Source organism: Palaemon carinicauda, chromosome 33, assembly GCF_036898095.1.
Source record: "Palaemon carinicauda isolate YSFRI2023 chromosome 33, ASM3689809v2, whole genome shotgun sequence".
In the NCBI taxonomy this organism is placed as follows: domain Eukaryota; kingdom Metazoa; phylum Arthropoda; class Malacostraca; order Decapoda; family Palaemonidae; genus Palaemon; species Palaemon carinicauda.
Genome location: NC_090757.1, coordinates 39,869,523 through 39,897,168, shown reverse-complemented (window position 1 = coordinate 39,897,168; position 27,646 = coordinate 39,869,523). Strand labels below are relative to the sequence as shown.

The 27,646-nt window shown below is 39.2% G+C and overlaps 1 protein-coding gene across 3 annotated transcripts; it reads left to right on the top strand.

Annotated features, from left to right (window-relative positions):
* Tet (Ten-Eleven Translocation (TET) family protein) lies at positions 1-27,073 on the top strand. 3 transcript variants are annotated; one of them, XM_068356958.1, is made up of 7 exons: positions 1-295; positions 8,598-11,292; positions 16,632-16,807; positions 17,066-17,256; positions 17,461-17,623; positions 17,844-18,226; positions 18,434-27,073. In XM_068356958.1, the coding sequence occupies exons 2-7, from the start codon at positions 8,616-8,618 to the stop codon at positions 22,512-22,514; spliced, it is 7,671 nt and encodes a 2,556-aa protein (XP_068213059.1). In that variant the 5' UTR covers positions 1-295; positions 8,598-8,615; the 3' UTR covers positions 22,515-27,073. The 3 variants fall into 3 exon arrangements, with proteins under 3 accessions (XP_068213059.1, XP_068213060.1, XP_068213058.1); XM_068356959.1 differs by lacking the exon at positions 1-295 and adding an exon at positions 341-367; XM_068356957.1 differs by lacking the exon at positions 1-295 and adding an exon at positions 355-494.
* Positions 27,074-27,646: the final 573 nt, after the last annotated feature.

The following is a 27,646-nucleotide window of genomic DNA, read 5'->3' as shown; positions in this document are numbered from 1 at the left end:
CAGAGAATCGATCCTCACGACGAGATATTCAGTGAGCGTAGACCAGAAATATTCCGGGACTGGTAATGCCATAAGCACAAAAAATCGACGATTTCTAAGTCACTGCCATTATTTTGTGTTCACATTCGATTACGGGTACATGTGCAAATATTGGCCGTCGCGTTACAAAGTGTTAAAAGTCCGTTTTATTCCATAATTGCGAAGAAATCCCACAAAATCTCCCGAGCGCTGTGTAGTGAGTCCGTGTACGAACGTTTGTTGGATATATACCTCTGTCTGGATTTCCTTCACTCAGGTGAGAAGCGAGAGAATGAGAGAGAGAGAGGAGGAGCCTGGAGGAGGACTTGACACACAGACAAGGTTATAGGTGTGTGTGTCTAAGCGAAGAGTCAACGTCCTGTGTTTAGCATAAGAAAATTATTCCATTGTTTATCATTCTCTCTGAAGCGACGACCATGGAGCATTGTGCCGGATACATATTCCCTTTACCTTGTGTATGTACAGAGCATAGGATGGACATAGGAGCTATAATGTGAGCTAGTGTAGGAGTGGAAATTTCGCACGGAATTACATTCGTACGCCCCTGGAGCAAGACGAGAGAGAGAGAGAGAGAGAGAGAGAGAGAGAGAGAGAGAGAGAGAGAGAGAGAGAGAGAGAGTTAGGAAGGCTCTCGTATATTAGCGTATTTATAGATCTGTCTCTGTCCCCCACTGTTCCCAAGTAAAACACAAACACACACACATGTACAGCCAAGTAAACACACGTAATCCCCAGGAACAATGAACATTCACTTGCCCTTATTTTGTAGTTAACATCGTGTGATTGCTGGCAAGCAAAGGCGTGTTGTTTTCCATTGTGATACTGGGTGACACAGGTTGCCTCTATACCTGGCACACCTGAATCAATATTCATTTGATACAGCGTATTTTCCCCGGCCAACGCCATCTTAGCAACATAGTGTTTTAAATGGGGAAAGGCAGGTGGAACCTGTTATTTATAAATGCTTGAGATTGTTTGAATTTAAATGTTCGGGGTGTTCATAGGTTCGCCTATATATTTCCACTGGTGTTATTGTTATAATGATCTTGAAATAACACGCTATTTGGGTTTTAAGTTGATAAGTAAAAAAAAAAACATTAGTTAATTTTGGAAGTTACGCTAAATGCAATTTTCTGTGAAAACTCCTGTGAAAAAAAATCTGAAAAAAAAATATTCTGTAAAATAATAAGATAATTTTCTACAATGATCAACTAATTGTCTGTTATTTTGAATAATGAGAGGAATAAAATGCCAGGCACAGCCAAATGCATGCACCCTTTTACCGCGCTGCAGGTCACGTGACTCAGGGCCTAACACGTGTGCTTGTGGATGCATTGTGCATTCGCTGCCTGCATTAGTTTTTTTTTCTTTTCTTTTTAACTAAAGAATGAATGTCTGCACATACGCAATCTGTGACCTTGTGCTTTGCTTCACTTCCATTTAACGAGGCAGGGATTGGTATACATTTTCAAAATGTTAGCACCCAGGAAGTCGTCTACGATTCAGCAGCTAAAGGATGATTGTGACAGTGACGTGTTTATATTTGTGTTGGAGCCACCCTATCGTGAAGAAATTTACCATATATATATATATATATATATATATATATATATATATATATATATATATATATATATATATATATATATATATATCGTGTTTGTGTGCGGGCGCGGGCGCGCGCAGCCACGACCTTAGAAGTTTTATAGTGATTTTCACATTTACGTACGTGAGGTTTGGAATAAATGGCGAAGGAGGCTGATACGGCCGGAGGCGTAGTTAGGCCTATGTTTTGAAACTACGATTTCGGTTAGTGTTTTTTTTTTATTGCGATCTGTTTACCGATGTCTTTGGTTCAGTATCTTCATTCGTGTTTTATGTGGATTACGAATTTGTGATGTTGTCAGTGTTATCGTGATATTGGAGATCTGAAATGTTTTCATTACCATCTTCGTGAGGTCGTAAGTTCTGTTTGTCAGTGACCTAAATAGTCTCTCTCTCTCTCTCTCTCTCTCTCTCTCTCTCTCTCTCTCTCTCTCTCTCTCTCCATCGTATATGAGTGTTGCATTTTATATAATGTTCTAGGCAACTGGATAGTTAGGGTTTATGCTAGAGAAACCATAGTCTATGTTATTTGTATTTTTCATTACATTTGCCTTTTTTCAATTCAGTACACATACACACATATATATATATATATATATATATATATATATATATATATATATATATATATATGTAAATGTATATATATATGTATATATATATATATATATATATATATATATATATGTATATATATATACACACAGTATATTGTGTACCAGTAATAAAATACATGAATAAAATCAATGACCTTGCCTTACATGAGACACTATGAAAGAGTATAACAAACTGCCAGCATGTTTACACCATGTCCAAACAAACACAACAACAGAAAAGTTCGTCCTTACAATTTCTTGTCGAGTCAGCAAACCATTCGCCTTCTTGTTGCTTGGTGAACTATTGTTATAATTTAAAAATAGTTTTTTTTTTTTGTGGTGTTGAAAGGTCGTATGTGTTATTAATAAGTGATTTTTTTTAAGGGTTGATATATTTAGTTTAAATTTCAGTTAAATATATATATATATATAATATATATATATATATATATATATATATATATATATATATATATATATATATATATATATATATATATATATATATGTGTGTGTGTGTGTGTGTGTGTATGTGTGTGTGTACTCCAGTTTGCCCGATTTCTTCAGTTTCTATTTCATCACTGTCCCAGGGTGTCAACACACGTTCATCACCATACTCACTACAGTATCTCTTTTCTCCTTCGATTTTTTTTATTATAATCAGCTACCGACGGAAGTTCTTCGGGGGTCCAGGCTAACCCCTCCCTTCGATTCACCTTCCTGTGTGTCCTTTAGCGCGCTTGAGCGCACGCACCAACACAATGATCGTCATGTAAGAGAAAGACGGAGAGAGTGAAGGACTTTATAGGGTTATATTTCACTCGAGATTGTAAGAAATTTATGGATATGAGTTTTATAAATTGCTTTATTTCTTCCTTACCATCCCCATTCCATCATCATCTTTTCCTTATCCCCATTCTGTATTTAGCAGTGTTAGGAGTGAAAGGAAAAGCGGATTAGTTTTTTAAAAAAAGACCGACTTGGTAACTGTCATGTGCGGGAGGAAGAGAGAGAGAGAGAGAGAGAAAGGAGATTCTCCCTTCTATAATACTCCTCCTTCTCAGCTATTCTTTTTAACGAATTATTTAATTGAATACATCACGGAAATACACAGCTAAGGTGACACAATGAAAGCATCGATGCTATAGTGGATAATTGCCCCAAATTTCACATCGTCGCCGGCGAGGAAGCGTTCGGTAACAAATATTAATAATGATCGAGTTGACCTACTGAAGGTTGATGGCAGCGCTGATACTATTATGCTGCCGCTGCTGTGCTACCACGAATCTCTCTCTCTCCCTTCCTCGCTTCCCCGCTCTGGTTGTGTTGGGCCTAGCAATGCTATGAACACAGGTTCATCGTCCAACACGTATCATATTTTCCAACTAGTTTCTTGCGTGTACACGTCTGCATTTTCTTGTTTAGTTGCAAGTATATCATTCAGATTATGTTGTATCATATTGTTTTCATTTATAAGAAATAGCATACGATTATATAGTTGACTGATGTAGTATATCCCTTGTATGTTACGGCCCATTTTCAAGGAGAGCATATCATGGCGTATTTTAAAAGATAATGAAAGACGGTTATTCTTCTATGCGTCTTTCCCCTGTGGGATATGCATTGCTTCCCCTGGCCTTTTATTAATAAAAAGGTCAAGAATTTTTCCTCCCAGGTAAACAAACCTCTCTTCCCATAGATCTTTTTTACTTGTCACACATAGAAGGGCAATCCGAGTTTCAAACCTACTGGTTATATCCATACCGCCTCCAACTGCGTCGCCCGCTGCTGCCTCCTGTAGGTCAAACCGAAGGTAGATTGGATGGGATCTGGTGTTGCCAAATATACATTTTAAATATATTTTATCCGTTGAGTTTCCTTTTCATTTAGCTTTTTTATATCGCGAAGTTATATTTTATGATACAGTATTATGTATACATAATCTATAAGTCGTACTAAAGACTAATTTCTTATTTAGTATGTCTGTGTGTGTGAGAAATAGGCCTAATGCCTCGCTCCAACCTATTTTTTCTTTAGTTTTCAGTTTTCATCATTGATACAAATATATATATTTTTTAATTGTTCCTATCGTAAAACTTATTTATTTGTGTATTTAATGATTCTCTCTCTCTCTCTCTCTCTCTCTCTCTCTCTCTCTCTCTCTCTCTCTCTCTCTCTCTCTCTCTCTCTCTCAATGTGTCGTAGTACGTGGCAAGATTATATCGTTACAGACGAAATTTCCGTCAGTCCGTTTATGACATTTTGCCTCGTGGCTTCAGACTCGGGGAGTATTGTCTAAATTTTTTGGATTGACGTGACTAGCAATTTAGTTTCTTAATATAGCTTATATAGGTAAATTATTAGGATTTGTATTGTCCCGGGTTTTTCCATTTTCCTATTTCTTTATTACCATTTAATCCCATTTATTTAATTTTTCTGCTTGATTACTCTCGTTACCCATATAGCCTCATTCTTTCTTCCTCCGCCTTCCTAGCCTCTCTATTCTTCTTTTTCCTTTTCGTTTTTGTCCACCATCTGCCGTCCATGGATAATGAATAAAAAAAAAAATTGGCCCATTTTTTTACACTTATTACTCTTATTCCATTTTTTCGGTGGGTCGTGTTCTCGGCCGATATCAATTTTTGTCGAGGTAAGACTACTGAATTTTCTCTTCACTTGGAAAGGTAAATACACGCTCGTTATCACGTAGGCCTATGCTGAAGGTACTCAGAAAGATGGGAAAGGGGGCCCCGGTTGGTGTGGGCTATGGGAGTACATTGCTTCACATGTGTTGCTTATATTTCAGTATTTGTTTTTAAATTATTTCATAAAGGATGTTTTATTTTTTTATAATGTGTATGCATAGAGATCTAGCATTTAGAATGACTGTAACTTACTGCCATAGCCTTTGTACCATGGTCTTCCACTGTCTTGTGGTAGAGTTCTCTTGCTTTAGGGTACACTGGCACACTATTCTCTCTTGTTTCTCTTCCTCTTGTTAATTTGAAGTTTTTATCCTCTTGTTATTTTCAAGTTTTTATAGTTTATATATGAAAGATTTATTTTAATGTTAGTGTTCTTAAATTTCTCTTGTAGTTTTTCCATATTTCCTTCCCTCACTGGGCTATTTTCCCTGTTAGGGCCCTTGGCCTTATAACATTCTGCTTTTCCAACTAGGGTTGTAGCTTAGCAAGTATTGATAATAATTATTATGTAATAAATAGGTGCTGGGCACATGTGTTGGTGTGCTTTTATCCCAAATAAGGAAGAATTCTAAACACACGTTATTTTGATTATGTTATTACTATAGTTATCGAAATTCCTCTCCATTGATACTTATACACCCAAACTTCGTTAACCTAATTTACGCTCGTACCCATGCGACCACTCTTATCTGAAAGCTTATCATGCAGCATAGAGATAACGAGATAACGACGTGTATAGCGTTGGTAGTAGTGTAAGCTTCACATGGGGCTGTTGGTAAATCTCTCTCTCTCTCTCTCTCTCTCTCTCTCTCTCTCTCTCTCTCTCTCTCTCGTGTGTGTGTGTATATATATATATATATATATATATACATAGAAGTATAGACATGTGGTTTAGTCTTGTATGTAGTATGCAAACAGAACACTTGAAACTGAAATACATTATCAGCATCCTACACTTCTCACGCCCTTGGAGCGAAAGGACAGATCAAACCTGACTTCCCATATTACCACCAATGAGGTTTCTCCTCTCTCCCGTCGGAAGAAAAACCTTTTGTCTTCTTCTAAGTGATTTTCCCAGCGGGGAGACAGGGGCTGGTATGATCCACGGGGGTGATATCAACCGCAGGATTTTTATGGGCCTTCGAAGGGCATGACATCTGGAAGCGCCCTTCCATCCATCCGTAGAGTCTTTCCCTCCCTAGGTTGATTAATTGTCGTTGGGACTAGATTAGCCTTGGCACTGTTATGTCATAAGGTCGTAGGTCTAGAGGGATCTTCAGAATAGGCCTATTTTCTGCTTCATCTGTTAAGGGGTGACCCTACTGGTTTACGATATATATATATATATATATATATATATATATATATATATATATATATATATATATATATATGCTTCCTTGCTTGTAATAATGAAGACGCTTCTTAGGCAATTGACTTGCTCGATGGTGTGGCTACTAGTACAGCTCATTTTGGTTTGTCTGTCAAGGACATTGGGTACATGGTTTAATCAACGCCATCTTTTTGTGATGATGTTTCGCAATTTTATTCATTATTGTGATTAAAGCATAACTATATATACATGTATCTATTTGTATATAGGGGTGAGCATATATATATATATATATATATATATATATATATATATATATATATATGTGTGTGTGTGTGTGTGTGTATGTATGTGCGTATGAATGTTTATTTGCATATATGCGTGTACTATAATAAGAGAGAAATAAACAAAAGTTAGGAAACGCTTCTAAATATAGGTCTCTGATGGCAACAGCTGTGCAGAAAGAATGAAGGGGGAGAAAGGAGGAAAAAAAAAACCGTTTCTCAATGAAAGAATCAGTTGGAGCAAACTAGTCTGGGTGGTGGTTACTTTACACGAAGTTCTGTATTTTCGAATTTTACTTAAATGGGTTATTTGTTCATAGAAACTTTACTGACTCCAGTTTCTAAATATATAATTAGCTTTTATGTCATACAATTGATTGAATGTTTCAGTTCTGGTTTTTATGTTTGACTTGACACCTAGTCTACGCCGCCATGTTCTTCACCCCCCCCCCCTCTTTCTCTTCCATCTGCTGAATCGTAATAATTCTCTCTCTCTCTCTCTCTCTCTCTCTCTCTCTCTCTCTCTCTCTCTCTCTCTCTCTCTCTCTCACCTGACCTTGAAACTGGAAGAGGGTGAAAGATGTGGGTGGGTGTGGTGGTATGCGAGAGAGAGAGAGAGAGAGAGAGAGAGAGAGAGAGAGAGAGAGGGGGGGGGGTTGTGATGAGGGCATGGAAGCGGTCATTGACCTAATGTGGAATGCACTAGTGAAGAGGATATTGGAAGAAGGCTGTGGTAAATTGCGTAAATGGAAAGGGGGAAAAAAGCGTAACAACGGAAATAAGTTACACTGATTATAAAATAATTTTACGATTATAATGTTTAAATAATTACGTTCATAGACTTTCCTATGAAAGGAAAAATTTTAAAAGTTCAAGCTTTTTAAATTAACGAAAAAACATATCCTCATTATATTAATGTTAAAAACTAAATATACCTCTCGTCACATTTATACGTTCACTCAAAGTTGAAAGTGACATAATAGAGAGAGGGGGGGTTGTTATCTCCCTTCTTTTTTCTATTTTTTTTCTTGCCCTCCCGTCTCCCCTTACTGGCATCACCTGTTGATTGAGGGGAGGGGTGGTTGAGGAGGGGAGATTTTGAGTGTTTCCAAAAGCCTCTCATCCTAAGGTTTAGTTTGGTCTTGGCTCTATCTTTCACCCTCTTTTTCTCTTCCTCTTCCTTCCTTCCGTCAAGTTTAAAGGGAACTTCCCTTTCTCATTTCGTCTTCCTTTTTTCTTCCCTTTCTTTTATCTTTCTTTATTCTTCCCTTCCTTTTTTCGTCTTCCTTTTTTTCTTCCCTTTTTCTTCTTTCTTTTTTCCTCTTCCTTTTCTCTTCCCTCTTTTGTCATAGGTGGGAGAGAGTGACCCAACCTTCGTCGTTCTCAACCAAAGCTATTATTACGAATCCTTTTAAAATCCGATTCTTTCAATTAAAAAACAGAAGTGTATAAGGGTACATTGGTATAAACACAAATATACATTGTTTTTTTTTTCCTGACTGTTTAAACTTGCAGCGAATGCTTTTTGTGTTGATCAGGCTGACACAAGTCTCCCTTCATAGTTTATATATTGTGACAGATCTATTTTAACGTTGTTACTGATCTTAAAATATATTGTATTCATTATTCATTGCTTCTCATGTATTTTATTTCCTTTCCTCACTGGGCTATTTTTCCCTGTGGGAGCCCTTGAGCTTCTACCGCCATGCTTTTCCAAGTAGTGAAAATAGCCCAGTGAGGAAAGAAAATTATAAGAAAAATTATGAACAATTAAAATGTTTTAAGAACAGCAACATCAAAAGAATCTCCTTTGATGTTGGCATTTATCTATCAGCCTTGCAGTCTATTACTAGAGGAGCTTTTTGTTTAGTATTAATTTAAGTTCTAACATAAAATTCAGTAATTGATTAACGATGCTAATGATGTTACATAACCATAAAAGGAGGTTTTACGCTGAAAGCATTTTAATATCTTGAAATTTTATATCCATATTTATAACCGTCATTTCTCACAACTTTCCCTCTTTTCTTTCCAGACGCCAAGAGGAGAGAAGATGGAACGCCGACAAGCTGGAATGGGTGCCATGATGCCCTTCTTCCCAGGCCCTGGAATGGGTGAGCAGCCCCCTCTGCCCCCTCCAGAAATGCCCCCATTCCCACACATGAGGGAGCGCTTCCCAAATGCCGTTTGGGGAGGGGAGTCTCCGCAAGGACAGTGGCCTCCTCCACCTTTCCATCCTCCAAGCCTAGGCCATCCTCCAATGGTCCATCCCCCACCACCACCACCACCACACCAGTTCAATCAGTTCGAACCAAGGCAACCTATGTTTAATTTCCCTGGGGGTCCTGCAGGTGGAGCAGCGCCCCCTGTCAGTGTACCAGTGTCACAGTACAACAGTCAGTACAATGATCAGTTTACTCCTGGTGGAGATAATGGCAATGGTGGGTATGTCCCACAAGGGCATTTCTCCCCACAGACTCCGCAGACCTCCGTCCCGGGCTTCGCCAATGGCCCAGCGAATGGGTTCCTAAATCAAAGCCCGGGAAACGGGGTAGTGGGGGGTTCGTCCCCCCATCCCCACCGCTACCCAGGATCTAACGATTACCATCAGCAGCAGCAGCAGCAGCAGCAACAACAACAGCAACAGCAGCAGCAGCAGCAGCAACAGCAGCAAGGTGGGATGTTCAAATCACCAATGGCTTCGCCAGCGGTTTCGGCGCCTGAGGCGTCACCAGTGACGGGTGGGTTCACCATGACCACACTCCCGTCACCACACGCTCCGCATACGCCCCATACTGCGGAGCACCCAAACGAGAAGCCTGGGTACCCTCCGCCTCCCACGCAGAATTTACTCGGCTCTAGAGTGACTGCGAGCGGGTACTCGGGTCAAGCCTTAGAGGGAGGCACTGGCTTGCCACAGGGCAGCCCACATGGCTCTGCTAGTGTACAGAGTCGATTAAAAAATATGATAATGTCAAGACAAGGCAACAGCAGCTATCCTGGCGGTGGGATTGATAGTCCGCCCCTCGGAGAGGTGCATTTCTCTGGACATGTAGCAGCTGTCACCAGCGTCTCCAGAGACGAACCTGAGCACATGGAAGAATCTCTCAAAATGGCTCAGAATTTTTTAGCCTATAGGACTACAGAGTCTGGCCCGGGCTCTGTAGTCCATGCCAACACAACTGATGTGAAGGGCGGCGTTGAGACCGCGATGGTCCTCGCCAACTCCTCTTCCTCTACTATATGCAGGAAAGAGGAGATAAGAGACCCTCCTATGGAAGGGGTCTCCGCATCACAAGAAAACCCATCTTCATCATCATCATCAACAACATCTGCAACAGAAATGATGGATGACCTCGAAAATTGTAAGGAACATAGTGTCAAAGTAGAAGAAGAAGAAAGTATGGAAACTGTCGAAGTGAAAAATGAATATGAAGTTAAGACAGAATTTGAAGTTAATGAGCAGCACGGTGATCCACCGAACAGCATAGCTCCCAAACCACCTGATCTATCTAAGGACAGCAACAGCCCCTGTAATGTTCAGGTGCAACAGCAGCAAACAGATGTAGAAATGAGTGAAGTTAATCAACAAAGTGATGCAGGAAAAAAGCAGCTCTCTGTGTATGACTTCCCCGACAGTCCTGATTCTCTACAGAATCGCCAACAGGATTTTCGGTTTGGCAGGGTCAGGGGGACAGGTCCGTGTACGTCACGGCCTGCGTGTGCTAGTGTGCCCAGTGGTGAAACCACCACTGTGCCCATTAGCCAACCCACCCCCGCGGGTCAATCTCAGAACCCTAGGTTGTCATCCTCGCCCACGACGACGACGACGTCGACGGTGGGGATGGTGCAACCCCGACCCCCTGGGCCCCCTGTCCCTGCCAATCTGCCACAGACATCATCATCATTATCATCTCCATCATCATTACCTACTTCATCAACGACAACATCATCATGTACCTCATCGTTGTCAACTTTCAGTTGTTTCACAAACACAACCACCACGACCACCAATTCTCATGCTGCTTCCAGACCAGCCTTTGTTACAACCCCTGCCACGCAGTCCCAAAGTCATCTGCCCCAACAGCAGTTGCAGCAGCACTGGCATCATCAGTCTGTCAATCGCCAACAACAACAACAACAGCTCAGCGTCCAACAATCTTCTCAGAAGGCCTGCTCACAGCAGCCAAAGATTAATAACACTAATAATCTGCTCACTGGTGCTCAACAACAACATATGGTACAACAGAAACAACAACAGCAGATATGTGGTGTCCAGCTGCAGACTAGCGAGCAGCCAAGTCAGAACGCCTCCCCCATGGTAGCTACTGTTGCTGCCTCACAGCAGCAACAGCAACATCACCTTCAGATAAAGCAAGAACCTGCTGATGCACCTGTGATGCAGCAGCCCCAGCGCCTTGACACAACAACAACAACAACGCAAGTGAAGGTTGAGCCAGTATCTTATCCTCCTCTAACGCAAGTGAAGGTTGAGCCTGCACCTTACCCCCCTTCAACGCAAGTGAAGGTTGAGCCTGCACATTACCCCCCTTCAACGCAAGTAAAGGTGGAGCCAGCCCCTTATCCCCCTCCCCAACCTCCTCCGGCCCAAGAGGGTATCGGTGAGGCGGGGATGGGTCAGGATATACCCATCGACTTGGAGGCTCTCCGTCAGCGTCTCCGTCAGAACGAACTGGAGATTCCTCAGTGTTCTTGCCCAGTGCCCCCTGGTAAGTATTGTTCTCCAAAACTAACAGTATTATCCTTTTACGCTTGATGAGCAGATATTCTTTATGGATTAATTATTGATTGTGGGTAGGTTTTAAATACATTTTTAGACATCCAATACTAGTAAATGAGTTTGCAATTTCATTGACTTGGTAAAATATTAACCCATGGTTAGCGCATAAAGAATATCTAACGATAACCCACGCTTTGCTTGCACTAGTTTTTGTTGCTTTTATTTCAATTTACTTTAAATGATAAGGCCCCATTAAATGCATGTTGTTCTGTGCTTAGCTCGTTACCTTTTCATGCTTACGTAACGGTTTCTAAAGGAAGACTTTTATGAACTAGATTTAATATATCTCTTACTTTTTTAGAACCTATATTTATTTTACATTTATTTCTCAAAATTCTAAATTGAACTTCATCTTTTTGAACAAAAATAATAATTGTGTTGATAGTCTTTCAATGACCATGCACAAATTATGCAGTTTCTTAGGCGTACGTGAGTGTTTCTTGAATGAGTTAAATTTATTATTCCAAAATAATTTTATGGAATGCGAGTCGTAACTTGTGATGGAGTATGATTTTCAGTCCTATTTTGATTAAGCATAACTGTTTTTCGTTATGATTTTTTTAGGGGGGAAAGTCTTATAACTCAACCACTCTATAATTTATGATCTTTTCTAAAAGACAGTGTTGGACATCGATTGCAAGTATATCATTGATTGTGAAAAACTTTGAATTTTATCCTCAACTTAATATTTAGACAAAACTTAATATTTAGACAAGCACGATGGGCCTAAATCTAAGCCGTTGGTTCACATAACTGAGATCTTTCAATGGAGCATTGTTGATATTTGAAAAACTGCTTGGTGAACTTTCGGATCTTAGATAACGTTTGCAATATTGCCCTGTGTATTATTGCTAATCTCATAATATCTTGACCCTTATATATTTCTTGTGATTGGCAAAGTAGATTTCACCCCTCCCCCCAAAAAAAATCACCACCCTTCAAATTGAAAATTTATTGATTGCCAATTCTCAACTAGAGATTACGAAAGCTTACCAAAATGTCTGAAGATTGCCCTCACTTGAAAAGTCAATAAAGGCAATACTTCAAAATACCCAACGATATACACCAGCCGAGGAACTCGTCTGAGTTTATTTATATCGGATCACTAGGCCAGCTGGCAAAGTCGAGGCAAAACACGAAATCTCTTGGCACGGGGTTCCCCTACGGTTGGTTGGTTGCTGCAGTACTCATTTGTAACGCTCTCTCTCTCTCTCTCTCTCTCTCTCTCTCTCTCTCTCTCTCTCTCTCTCTCTCTCTCTCTCTCTCAAAAAAAAATCAACCGTGATCATTACACTACAGAGGATGTAAGGGATTTTTCTTAATGCTTTATTCGAATCTATTCCATTTTTAACAGTGCGTGAAAGTCACTCTGTTGTGCATAACATTTTTGGTTGAAATCTCTTGTATGTATCTATATATTTTGTGCATAGACATTTTCCCTGTTGGAGCCCTTGTGCTTATAAGCATCCTGCTTTTCCACCTAGGAAGTAATAATAATGTTAACTGTTTATTTAGCAAATGTGTTTAACACTTCCGTGTGGTAATGCATGGAATACGTCGAAAGAATATTTAAGAATGTTTCCTCATTCGATAAATCTTCAATCCGTCGATTAAGAATAAATTTACATTATAAACGTTTACCCGCAACTCATGGTGATGCTTTTAAAGTGATCAGCGTTTGCAAGGCCCGAAAACATCAAAGATGGCAGCAGCCTTAGGCCGCCAGTGTTTACATGGTGACGTCATGCCGAGTGTATAGATATAGCTCAGCTGCGTTCCTCCTCCCGTTTGCCTCCTCGCAATGAACCAGCGTAAAGCTGAGTTTGCTATTTGGGTCTTGCTATTGATTCCCTAGACGCTTCGCTCCCCCCTCGGACCTCCCTATACATGTACCCCCTCTTCTCCACGTCAGTACTCCTCTCCTCCACGTCAGTCCTCTACCTCCACCACCATCTCCTCCTCCTCCTCCTCCCCGAAGGCCTCACACAAGTCAGTCAGCCAAACCATTCACGCGTTCCGACTTTGCGTTCTTGCAGGTTGACTATGGCTTAAGACTCGAGTTACCATATTAAAAAGTAAGAGATTGGAGGGTCATCTTTTTTTCTGCAGTCCCAATCGGTAATACAAAATTAATGATTTACAATAATGTGTTGTATGGGTGTTTTAAGTGTGTGTATGTGTGTCTGAACATTCAATCCATATAGCTTCATGAGTATGTATGTATCATTTTGTCTCAGCGTTGTATCTTATATCTTGGGTTACGTAAATAAGTATCACCTAGCCTTTGCTGCCTCGAAGCTTTATCGTAGTCATAGTATCACCAGGAAAAAAACACTACAATAACAATTATAACGTGAAATTTTACTTTGAGTCTTGTGACTGATACAAAACTGAAAAATTATGACTTTCAAAGGACAATTTCTCATTAGTTCAAGGAATAATCTTAGCTTGATACACCCACGGAATAGACCGAGGATACACCCAAGGAGGTTAGCTACATACAGGATCCAATAGTTTCAGATCCTATTGTGCGTAGTAGTTTTATCGATATAGAACAGTATGATACGCCCTTCTCGTTGCCTACACAGCGTTGAGAGAGAGAGAGAGAGAGAGAGAGAGAGAGAGAGAGAGAGAGAGAGAGAGAGAGCCAATTCTAGCCTAACTACTGGAGGCCAATCGATAACCTTCCTTCCCTCGCTAACCCAGGAGCCCCGACACGTGATCTCCTAGTTCCAGCTGTCTCAACTTGTGGCAGTGGCTTTGATATTCCTTAGTGAAACTTTAAAGTAAACTATATTTTTATTTTAGGTTTTTTTATCTTGTAATACTGATTGTGAGAACAACATGCGTCCGATTTTATCACTTTTGTAGTCCGTTGCTTATGTTGCAATTATGAACCTTAAGCCATAAGTCAGGTTTATGTTTCGGTCAAAGGCGCGTGCTGAGAGGCACGTGTTAGATGGCCTCTGCAGCCTCTGGTTATTGCCCTATTATCGATCCATCTCTCTCTCTCTCTCTCTCTCTCTCTCTCTCTCTCTCTCTCTCTCTCTCTCTCTCTCTCTCTCTCTCTCTCTCTCTCCAGATATAGTAATTAGCTTGATGAATAACGTACATTAAAAACACCAAAAATAAAAGTAAGATAATCAAAACCTTGTTCAGATCTGTAGACAAAAAAAGTCATGACAATATAAATAACATAAAAAACTGCTTTAATTCGAATGCCCTACAGAAAAAATTTCTTCAACTGTTATCTATTAAAGATAGGAAATTAATATTCTCAACATTCTGGTATTTACAATAAAAATAATGCATTTGATGTTGTTAAACTTTTTTATAAATTTCGATGTCCACGTGTTCGACAACACATGCCGGTCTACTCAACATTGTTTATACTGTTGGATGGCAACACAAGTAATCAATATGATAATGTTGCAAATTTTACCTTGGGAAAAAAAATTATTTCATCACGAATTACAGACGCAGTTGATTGTCAATCAAGATCTTAGAAACAAATATTTGTCCTTTTAAATATTATTTAATCATTCTTCATGACGGCAAATCAATAATGAAACTATTTAAGTTGAAACTTGGAGAAAAAAATCTGTGAATAGTTCGGCACGAAAATCAATATCGAACGGATGTCGATAGCTTGGTAAAACGGGGTTAAGGGTTACCTTAAAGGGGTTAAGGATAAGAGTTTAAAATGTAGCGGGGGGGGGGGGGGGTGCGTGTATGTGGTTTTTTTTTTTTCACTGTGTCGTCATGGTCGAAAATTTTATCATTATGGTTTATTAACTGACCTTTAAGCACAGCACGGTTGTTTATAATAATTATAATCTAATATATGCGCAGACACTTTCTCCGTTTTCTGCGCCCCTCATTTCTACAGAATTTTTATCATGGTGTTTTTTTTATCTTCTCCCAGAAAACTCAAATTTTCTACACTTCAATCACATGACCCAATTATATATTTGGGAATGTTATTCTTTATTTTTTCAATGATAACTGCACATTTTTTGCACATTAAGCTTTCAACTGATAAATACTAACTCATGAAAGTGGATTATTGGGACAATAAGTGAAGAGGAAACAGGAATACTATTGGAATTCACCGTATAGATAAAATAATCTGCAAGTGCATAAATAAATATTCTACTGCTCTACTTTTACCCAGCAATTTTCTTCTGATAATTGGATTGAATAATCAACTTTGTTTTCACAGGTTTGTGATTTTTTTTATTTTAAAGAAATCCACCACCAAAGAAATAGGTCATTAAGTTTCCTTGCATTATTTTATGTCTGATAAATACGTGAATTTCTACAGTTTTCTTGGATACGGGAATTAGATTTCTTAAATATATTTATTTTATCAATTCAAGATTTTAAGATCCATCTGAAAGTTGCAATGTACTGTACCGTACAGAATAAACTGTACCGTACAGAAAACTGTACTGTACCGTACAGAATAACTGTACTGTACCGTACAGAATACTGTACGTACCCAGAATAATTGTACAGAGAACCACAAAAATAAGTCGAAACTGAATCACATACTTGAAAGCGGGGATAGGCCTAAATAAATGGTTGTATGAAATTATAAACGAGTGTGTAAGTGCTGTGTATGCATCATCTACTTACAGTATTACTGTCCTTGCTTGTTTTGCATGTGTTAATTAAGTCTCTGGGCTTTTCCTTTTCTTCTCTCAACCAGATCAGTTTTTCCCTGCTTGCTTGTCTCTTTTAAGTGCTGCAGTTTGTTAATACAGATTGGTGATATTAAGAAGCGTTTGTTTCCCGTGATGAAAGAGAGAAAATAAAAAGGTTTGTTGGTTTTACTGCTTCAGTTCTCTGCAAGTCTTTGGTTTACCTTGAGTTTTTGTTCTATTGTCATGTCCTACCTGCTTGATAGCTTGGTTGCTTGCTGGTTTTTAACTGTTTTTTTATCCTCATATCCTTTGCTATTAGTGGTTATTTCAAGTGTTAAGTAAGATAATGCTGGAAGAATTAATGCCTCAAGTAAATTAATATCTTAATGTAAACTCTTCTGCATTTATCCCTTCAAAAAGTTGCATTACTTTCAATGTGGAATAGGAAAATTTTTTATTTTCAGTTTGTCAAAAGGTTTATTAAGAATATATTATGAATAATCCAAATTATTGCTTTTATTTGAAAAAAACAAAACTCATGAGATACAGTATTTTTTTAGGGAACTTCACTCAGTATCATTGATAAATTTCCCCCTTGACTAATTGTCAAACTTTCTTTCAGGAACCGCAGATCCTGGTCCAATATACAGTCATCTCGGCTCATCATCGACTCTACCGGGTTTACGGCAACAGCTTGAGAAGCAAAGCGGATACACAGGCACTGCTATTAGAATAGAAAAAGTAGTTTACACTGGGAAAGAAGGCAAGACAGATTCCGGATGTCCGCTTGCCAAATGGGTATGTAAGATTTTAGACCAACTCTTTTGACCGTTTACAAGTGAAGAAATTTTTCATCTGTAATTTTGAAATTTTTGAAGCTATAAATTTCTGGGAGTTACAACGTCGTCCATGAATGGCATTAGATAATGTAAGAGCATCATTAATTTTACAGTATTTGTAATGAAGACCAGACAGCATATGTTGCAATGAAAAGCTTTATTGTATTGTATTTAGGTACCGCAACAACAATTCAGTAATATCTCAAATTTTTTGCAGGTAATTCGCCGAGTTAGCCCGGAAGAGAAGATGCTTGCTGTTGTCAAAAGGAGAGGCAAGCACACATGCACAACATCCTGGATAGTTGTGGCAATTGTTGCATGGGAGGGGGTTCCCTTGCCAATTGCAGATGATCTGTACTCCATGCTTGTGTACAAACTGAACAGATACGGAAACCCTACGGAAAGAAGGTGATTATCCGTCTCCTAGTCCTTAAATCTGCTACACAAGTACAATGCACACTTCTCTTGAGATCATTTTAAGCTGCCCGTCTTTTTTTTCTCAATAACTGGTAATTTTTCTTCCTAATAAACTGAAAATGTTGTTTTTGGTGTATATATATATAGTTCCTATACCCTCTCCAGGTCTAAAAATTGTATCTCTTCTTTCACCAGGTGTGGTGTTAATGATGAACGTACTTGCGTTTGTCAAGGATTCAGTCAAGAGACCTGTGGTGCTTCTTATAGTTTTGGCTGCTCGTGGTCTATGTATTACAACATGTGCAAATATGCTCGCAGTAAAACAGCAAGAAAATTCAGACTAACCGATGAGCAAGAGGTAAAGTTGTTTTGTCTTCATAGATTAATATTTTTAAGACTTGAGATATCAACCACTGTAACACATGTAATTTTTATGATTAAGCGTAACTCTATAATGGATAAACTTACAGAAGGATTTGGAAATTAATTTTACTCCGTTACTGTAGTTGAAGGATCCTTCTTAAAGAATTGTAACTACATACAGCATTCATGGCTGACGTTTTTGTTTATTTTTGCAGGAGAGCGACATTGAACATAAATTACAGAGCTTAGCTACAATTTTAGCTCCTCTGTACAAAAGAATGGCACCTAGTTCTTACACCAACCAAACTGCCTTAGAAGATGAGAGTTTAGAGTGCCGTCTTGGCTATGAACATGGACGTCCGTGGGCGGGAGTCACTGCATGTGCGGACTTCTGTGCTCATGCACATAAAGACAACCACAACATGAACAACGGTTGCACAGTTGTGGCCACCTTGACAAAACACAGAGGATATGCAAAACCAGATGATGAACAACTACATGTCCTACCATTGTACGTGCTAGATCCAACAGATGAAAAGGGGACCTATGATGGATACCAAAAAAAGATTCAGTCTGGTGCTCTGGAGGTGCTTAATAAGTAAGTATATTACATAACTTGAAGATGTTAATTGCTGTTGAGAATCATACACTTTTATCTACGTCCTGGTCATGCCAGATGCATTCTTAAAGTCCTAGAGTTTCATTCTTAAGTTTATAGTTATTCACTTTATTTTGTGGTATATAATGTAGCCTAGAAGAAATAGATTTAGTAAAGATATTTTACTAATGATTGATGTCTTTGCAGATATCCATGTGAAATTCGCCTTCGAACTGTACCACTTCTGTCATGTCGAGCAAGAAATCTTTTGGCGCGAGGACTTCCCATCCCAAAGCGTGGAAGAGGCAGAGGAAAAGCGAAAGGAAGAGATATTGGAAGACGGCAGCAAGTCAATGGAATCAACAAAAATCCGGTACCACCCGTGGAATTAAATGATTTGTTCGGGCTGAATATGGATTCAGTGCTTAGTAGCATAGACTTCAGTGATCCTGATGATGTACTTAACCATTATGGACTTAATGGTTCTGATTACGGATGGCTTTTAGATGTTGGCCCAGACAATGATTTAGGACTTTTATGTGATATAGACTCAATAATTTCAAGTAAAGATGATAGTACAAGCAGTGATGATGTTGCATCTTCCAGTAACTCTGTAGCCGATAATTGTTACAATGATAGCCAGAAGAATGTTGGGAATTTGGCAGCTTCAGAAAGTCACTTAAACCAAAGAGAAATTGCACCTGTTCAAACTTCAGCATCTAATGAATCTCAGTTAACCCCTATTGTTCCTCCTACCAGTCAAATGGGAAGTTCACCAAAAACTGTGTCTGGCCCGAGTGCCTCTCCAACAGTACAAGGATTCCCTCATGTTCCAGCTTTAATGCCTCCTCCTCAGTCACCAGCCCCAAAGAGACCCTTTTCCCCACAGTCATGTAGCTCTCCAATGTCTTCTCGTTCTACGACCCCAATTCTCCCTCTTCAGTCGGGTAGTCCAACAGTATCGCCTCTTCCCTCCCCAGTTGTACGTTCAGCACCACAGCAAACGAGTCCTTGTCATTCTCCTTTAGGATCTCCTTCACTGAAAATGAATCCTCCTTCATCAGCTAGTCCTTGTTCCTCCCCTCTTCCTTCACCATTTGCAAGCTCATTTACCCCACCTGGTCCCGCCCAGGTTTCCAGTCCTAGCTCTTCTCCTTTGCCGGGTGCAAGTAGCTCAACTCCCTCAATTCCAGCTCAGTCCCCACAAGGATGCCAACCACCATTAGCATCACCCTTTGGAGGACCTGCTGGAACATTACAGTCATCCCCTTTTGGTCCAAGCTGTTCTGTAAGCATGCCACTCACTCCTGTATCATCCCCAGTTCAAAGTAACCAAGGAACTGCCAATTCTCAACATTCCCAGTCTATCAGTCAGTATCAGATGTGTACAAATTCTATGGAAAGCCAAAGCCAAAACTTCTGTAAGTCACAAAATGATAAACTTCAGTCCCACCTCCCCAACTCTTCACAAATTAATCCCTCCGTTACTTGTAGTTTGCAACAGACGATGCAAAATGGTTTCAATCCATCTCCGCAAATGCACTACAGAAGTACAAATCAATTTAGTAGGGGACCAAATATGCAAGAAGAAATGCCTTTCCATCAAGATAGGTTGCAGAGTGACCCTTTCTCCAATTTAATGAGCTACACAAATAATAATAGCAATGAAGTTCCATGTAGTCAGCCAAAAGAACCTGAAACTGTAATCAGATATAGTGACAACATTGAGAATTTTCATGATCCAGATATTGGCGGCGTAGCCATTGCTCTGACACACGGTTCGGTGCTATTTGAATGTGCCAAACATGAATTACACGCCACGACTGCACTAAAAAATCCTAATAGACGTGATCCCAAGAGAATTAGTCTCGTGTTTTATCAGCACAAGAACCTCATCTATAGAAACCATGGATGGGAAAGGTTTGAAGAGAAGATGGAAAAGAAGCGGAGTGAAGAGGAGAGGCTGATAAAAGAGGGGAAACTGGAGCCTTCACCTAGAAAGAAGAAGAAGATGATGAAGGAAGGTTTTGTCTTCCCCGAAGAGAAGATGATAAACATTGAGCCGGAATTCCAAAGGATGAATGGGTTAGCCAGTATGAAGCTAGAGGCAGGAATTAATCCCGTTCTTAGTGAAGGACATGGTATCGGAAACAGGCTAGGCCACCCACAAGGTCATCTTGTGGATAAAAAGCCAGCTATTGTTGATCCCCATGCTGATCTCAAGAACTTTAAGCATCCTGATTTGAAATCCCCTCCCATAAGTTACGGTAATTATCCTAGGCCTTTACATCCTTCGTTAGATACCCCACGTCCTTATAGTCCTTGTAAAAAGTATATTGTTTCGCCCCAAAGACCCGCCTATTCCTTGGCTTCTTCTCCTCCTAATGTTATGCTTTCCATGGCTCCAACACTTAATCCTCGCCACCAAAAACCTAGACCAACTCCTGACCATACATATTCAATCGGGCACCCTCACGGTGGATTTTACGGAGAGCATTGCCGGCCTCCGTTCAATCCTGTCATGCAAGAGTTCAATCCTTATAATTCCATGCCCCATCCTGCAGCACAACCTCATCAACTTCCAGGTCATCACCAGCAGCGAAACTTTCCCAGTCAGTATCCCCATCATCATGGTCTCATGCCAGGCTCATATGGTAGCGCAAATCACCCCAGTAATCAAGTGCATCATTCTCAAAACAACATGATGCATAGCCCTTATGGCACACCAATGCACAGTCCACAGAATATGGTGAGTCCGCGTGGTGCAACCGTGCTTAGCCCACATGATAATTCAATGCATAGTCCTTGCAGTAATCCACATCAAAGTCCTCATAGTAATTCATTGCAAAGTCCACATAGTCATCTGCATCATAGTCCTCAAGGCAATCCTTTACATAGTCCTCTTAGCAACTCATTACAATGTTCCTATGGTAATTCAGTGCATAGTTCACATGCAAATGTAATGCAAAGTCCCCATGGCAGTATAATGAATAGCCCTCACAGTAATCCAATGCAGAGCCCTCATGGAACTCCTATACACAGTCCTCATGCCAACAGCATGCTTAGTCCTCACGGAAACATATTAAGTCCGCAGAACAGTTACATGTTAAGTCCACCAGGAAACCCACCTAATACATCTTTGCCAAGTCCACAGACAAATATGCATAGTCCACTTGGGACTGCGTGTATGTTAAGTCCAAATGTAAGCACGCATAGTACATCTGCGTTAAGTCCTCGGGCAAATCCTCATAACATGTGCATGCAAAGTCAGCATTCTAATCCTCTTGTATCAATGGCAAATATGCAGAGTCCTTCAATGGTAGGCTCTCTTGTAAATACACAAAGCACTTGTTTCCCCCTTCAACAAGGACACCAACCAACACCCTCTTCAAATACATTTACAAATGTGCAAAACATCAGTATGCCAAATCAGCAGTCCACTCAACTCGGTAACAACATGTTGAGTCCAAATTCTAGTTCAACTTGTACCTCTTTACCAAATGCCAACGTGAGTCCGCAAGGTTCTTGCATGATAAATACAAAATCAACCATGCTTTCAAAGCAGAATAATTGTATAGTTAATTCTCAGATGACCCAACATGCATCCATGGCAAAACCTGTTGTAAGTATTCATAACTCATCTAACATTAATTCATGCAATACATCTGTCCAAAGTCCGCAGGCAAGTCCATGTGACAATTCTATGCCAAGTCCAGCTGTTGATCAAAGTAAATCCATAACCAGTTCAGCAAAATCAACTTCACAGTCTGATGCGAGTGAGAGTTGTGAGTCTGTGACTAAACCCCCTGTAGGTAACCTTCATCAATCAGAAAATTCTTCACAAATGACACAACCATCGAAAGGCTCCATTACCTTACAGAATGCATGTATGCCGGGGGCTAATTTCAGTACACAAAATGTTCCTTCATCTGATGTTTCATCAAATCTACATAGCATGGCTATGCCAGGACATCACATAAACACTAATGTGCCTGATTCAAATGTTCCTGTAAACCACCACAACATGCCTGTTCTTGGTCAAAATCAAGGCTACCCTAATCCCCAAGTTCCCCAACCCTCTTATGGTTTAACGCCTCCTTACAGCCCTGGTCCCCACGGCGCTCTAGCACAAGGAACTCCTCTTCCTAGCTTCAATAATGGCCCCAGTAACTATACTCAGCTGGCGCCTAGAGGGCCTCCAACCCACTCGACTTCCACGTGGTCAGAGATGCGATATGCTCCGCCATTTAGAGTGTCTGGACCCTACAGTGAATGGTCAGGGAATTAGAGGATGAGGTCCAGCTATTCCCAGGGAAACGAGGGTGAGGTCCAGGTGTTCCCAGGGAATTGTGGATGAGGTCCAGTTATTCCCACTTATTGTTATTCTTCTTGGTTCTTGCTGTTACCATGTTACTTTTCAAATGCCGTATAACTTTAATGTTTGGCTGTGAGCTGGCTATAGAAGCTCAAAATGTGGTAGCTGCAGCGTAACTGGTCACAAAGAGTGAAGACTTACTTTCTATTCAGATTTAGCACTAGTCGATATTTATTTATTGTGGCTAAATGACACTTTGTTCTTTGGAGAAACGATATGATTGTACAGTATGTAAACTCTTTGCCATATCACAAGCCATTACTTGTGGAATGATCTCATGTGAGTGAAAGATGTCTTGTAGAACTTTTTGGTGACAATTCTCATTTTTTCATTGAGGAAACAGATGTATAGTTGTAAGGTAGTCTTACCACAAAAGTGTCGCTTCTTAGATGGCTTATTTATAATTTTCTTGTAAATAGTATGCAAACTTTTTAGTTTTTTAATGTAAGGATTTCTATTTACTGATAATTGAATTTTAAAAAAAAGATACAATACAAAGTCAATTGTTTTCGAATTGAAGATGTTGAAGCTGATTAATAAGACGTGATGTCTGTCTGTTTTTCTGGTGATCTTTAATACTCAGAAGTGTTCTATTTATGGTGTGGGGAATAATCAGATGATTGCTCAAATGATTCTCCATTAACAATTGAATTTTATTTTTTGGACATATACAGCACTAAGCCAAGATGATTACTAGTCTATGCAAGGCATTTTTAAGAAATTTAGCATTGTACTTTATTTTTTTCCTTAGGATAATTATTACTAACATATTTTTGGCCAAAAGTAAGGCCTCGATATAATGTTATTGTTTTAGGGACATATAAGGACATGATCACCGAGTACATAGCTTACAAAAGTACGCCCATTCAGATTCTCACATCTTATCTCAAAAAGCCATATTAAAGCAGTTGTGAACACTTCCCCCAAAGCCCCCAAAAAGAAGATTTAATTGCATCAGATGGGTAAATTCTAGGCCCAGCGATGTCACACATTGTTGCATGAATTGATAATGTTGAAAGTCAATCTAGAAAATAATCTTATATTTTCTCATTGTTATTTATTATCATGATTATTTTATTATTATCATTATTAATTGATAAGTTCATTATAAGTAATTTGCAACAAAAAAAGTAACATGTCTGGGCCTCCAACAAGTAACATTTTTAGACTTAAGTTGCCAGTGGGCATAATTTCAATGGAGCCCTCCACATTGAATGCAGCAAGAGTGGTCTCTTCCAGCAGTGGAATTGTGGGGAGTTGAATGTTGTAAAAAAAAATTCACAAAGTTGTTTGCTTTACTTTAGTTTTAAGTGCTCCAAAAAGTGTTGATTTTTTTTCTGTAATTGTAAATAAGGTTCACTGAAAAGTTTTCCTTATGTTGATCTCCAGCAATTGTAGCTGCGTTTTACTTTCTCTCTTTTTTTTTTATATTTTACGTAAGGACTTTTGTATTATATTGTAATGTCACCTCTTTAATGATAATTGTAAGCTGTTGTTATATTTTGATCCTTTAGAACATGAAGGAAGCCTTGTAGGACATTATTTAATATAACTATTACTTTATTTAAAATGACTTGATTTTTTTATATCTATTTTATGTTGTCATTGTGTTCTTCTTCTGTGCTCCCACAAATCTGATGCTGGAGTCTCCTCCGCTTGCTACATTTGCCTCTGTCGCCTTACTGTCGCCATCTCATGTACAAATAATGTTTTGTGCAGTCTACTTCTCTCTTTACTTTTTCTATTAATTCTTGACAATTGAGGTGCACTAGTTCATAATCACCCTTTATAAATAAAAAAAAAAGTTGTAAATTTTTGGATATCATATCCCTGTGCTACTTGCAAAGAAGAATGAAAAAAAAAAACTAATAAGCTTGAGAATCTTTTTGTATTTTTACATGCATTTTGATACTTTTATTGACGGCAAAAGTGAAGTATTGTTTCGTAGCAGTACCTATGATAAGCGGGATGTAGAGAGGGGTCGGGGTGGACCCACTGGAATGAGCTCTGTTGATGACGTCATGTATTTTTCATCCTACTACGTTTTACGAAGTGGCATTGTGATCTCTAGGCAGAAATAGTGCTTTCATTGAAGCTTCATTTCCGGGTGTTTTCACGTTCTGAAAGTGTATAATTAAATTAGTAACAGTTCCAAAAAGATATAAATTTAAACGCTGGGAAAATTCACCACTGTCCATTTTATGACAGAAGTCGCAGCTTGAAGGCACATATTCTTTTACAGTGTTTATGAAAGTTATCGCAATGTTATGTTTTGCCTGAAGTTGCACATCTGGTCATATTGCATCATTGCCACTGCTGCCTTTCTTCCTGGTGCCCTAATGTAGTAAGTAAATAAACGCTTGATTGTCGGATAAGTCGTGACGCTGGATTACAAAGTACAAATTAAAAACCCACCCTTCGTCCGTGTTAGAAGGGCACTCCTCTTTACACCCCGCCGGCTTAGTTGAGATCTCCTTACGGAAAAAACAACTGGTTTCTGTCTGTCTTGTCTGTCTCTTTCCTGGTCTGAAAATCTCTCTCATTGTTCAATTATTGTTTTTTCTATCTCGATACCTAGTCAGATGTCTGTCACAGATAACCCCAGTCGTGTGATTATTGATGCATCCCATTTGCCTTAGGCGAGATGTATTTTTGTGACACTAGAAAAGGGATTTTGTATAAAAAACCCTAAAGTATTTAAGACTATTTTTCTTATTTCATGCTGACATTAGGGACAAAAAAGATGATGTTTGTGTTGTGCTCTTTGTAAAGTTAAACTAAATACTATATATTTTTTAAATAATGGTGGATTTAGATATATTGTTTAGCTAGCAAGACAAATTGTAGGAAAAATATTGTTACCTATAAGAATTTGATATTCATGATTAATTGTACCGTGTTAACTGTACAATGTCCCTGATGTTAACCAGTTTTAGGACTTGGTCAAAACCAAGTAGACGATTGTACAAATGTAAGTTTATTTCCTATTCTGTTGTCACAGAAACACAATTTTTAATGACCAAGATATCAATTTCATATCCTTGCAGCTTTTTGTAATTTCTTGGGGTTTTATGTGACGGGACAGACAATTCTCTTGTTTAATATCTTTAAACCACTCATTAATTCTCCCACTCCAGTGTCCCTCTAAAATGACCATAGATAACAAAGTCGGAACTTGAATTCAAGGCATTGAGATAACGAATGATGATGGCAGTGTTACTGAATAGCTGATAAAGTCTCATGCTTGTACATATAATTATCTTTAAGGTAGCCAACAGTTATTACTGTGAAGGATTGAACAATTATGAATCTTGTTAGGGGTTACTATGAGGCCGAGTTCTCTTACCAAATGTAACACACGAGAGAAAGGAGTTATGGTATTTCTGTACAAGGTTAATGATTGTTGATTGTGTCACTAATTACGAATAATGATTATAATCAATGTGCCGATAGATATGCTCTTTTGCCCTTTGCTGATAATTATGTTCTGTTTAGATGCAATAATATATAAAATTGTTTGTGCCGTTTGTCAGACACATCCGCTGTTCGTTTCTTACCATATTGAGGTAGTCCACAACGGCAAAGAATTTTGTAAGAATTTCCACTTCTCTGCTTCCTTCAAGAAAAGGGATGCCTTAGCATTGATAGAGTGTTATTCATACAGAATTCCTGTGGCACATATGACGATGCAAACTCTGGACCCGTCATTAGTTTCAGTAAAACCTCAGAGAGTTTTTCTCCATCTCACACTAAACCTGCCCGTCAAGGGAAAAACGAATGGGATTTACTGAAATTCAAACCCCGGTTCAGTTCAGTTGAATTTGTCATGCGTTTGTGGACCAGCCCTGTACAATAGTACCGCATGGTCCCCACACGTGACCTGCGGAGCCCCACCAGGTACCCCCCTAAAATGGACTGTGGCTAAGAGGCTGGTCATGGATAGGTACTGGCAAGGTAATGGTATGGAGGATATGGTACCAGCAGCCATGAATGCCTCGCATCGCAGGGCAATGAGTGCTCCTTTTTTTATAAAGAAGAGGTCGTGAAATGGTTTTTGGAATTTTAGATGAAGCAGATATTCTGTAAATACGATAGAACTCAGCCTTGTTTAAAGTGTCCGGAAACTATCGCATTGCCTTGCACCACATGAAGAATGTTTTTCCTTGTTGACTGTTGCATAGGTTATTGTGCCAACATATTTGGGTCTCTCCGCTGATTTACCTGATAATCAAAGCTAGCAGATGCCTATAGATATTTTTACCCTGTTTAAACAAACCAGATTGTTATTCATGACCTGAAATCTGTAATCTTAAAGAAGTGAATCTCACAGAGGACCCAATCACTACTTTCCTGGGCTGCGGTGCATTGATGGTTGCGATAGAGTTAGTTCACTAGAGTAGACCAAACGTAGGTGGAACATGTATCAATAATTATGCTGTCTATGTTCTCATCCTTAATAAATGATCAAAACAAGTTCTATTGGAATTATTGAATTTTGCCTTTGCATTCATAAACATTGCCAAGCGTAAGGAATAGTATTTTCAGTATGTAGCAGTCTCATCTGTTTAGAAGTACTAGCTGCCCCCTTACCGTACTGTGGGAGGATTGTACATTTTGAAGATACCATTAGAATACTGCTGGATTCCCATAATGTTGAATTACAGGATGCTGTAAACGTATACACTACAGGAGAGCTCAACTTGTCCCAGAATGGGGAGCATGAAGTTGTTCAGAGAAAAGCATTTTCAAATGAAATTCAATGCACAGTTAAAGAAAAAGTTCCAGGTTTCTTGGTCATTTCCTCTATCCTTACAGTTACCCCCAACCCCCTTTAACTTCATCTATCTTTGTTTACTCTTTTGGGCAGAAACTGATATGCACAATGTTTATGGTTGATTTTCCAACGAGAAAACTTTCCATGTATGTATGTTATTGTTGGTGATGACATTGCTTAACAAAGGCAAGAATAAGATTTCACCAGAGTAACACGTAAGGATGTGATTAATCACTGAGCTTAGAAGAAAAGGGTTAAACCATGGTACTGA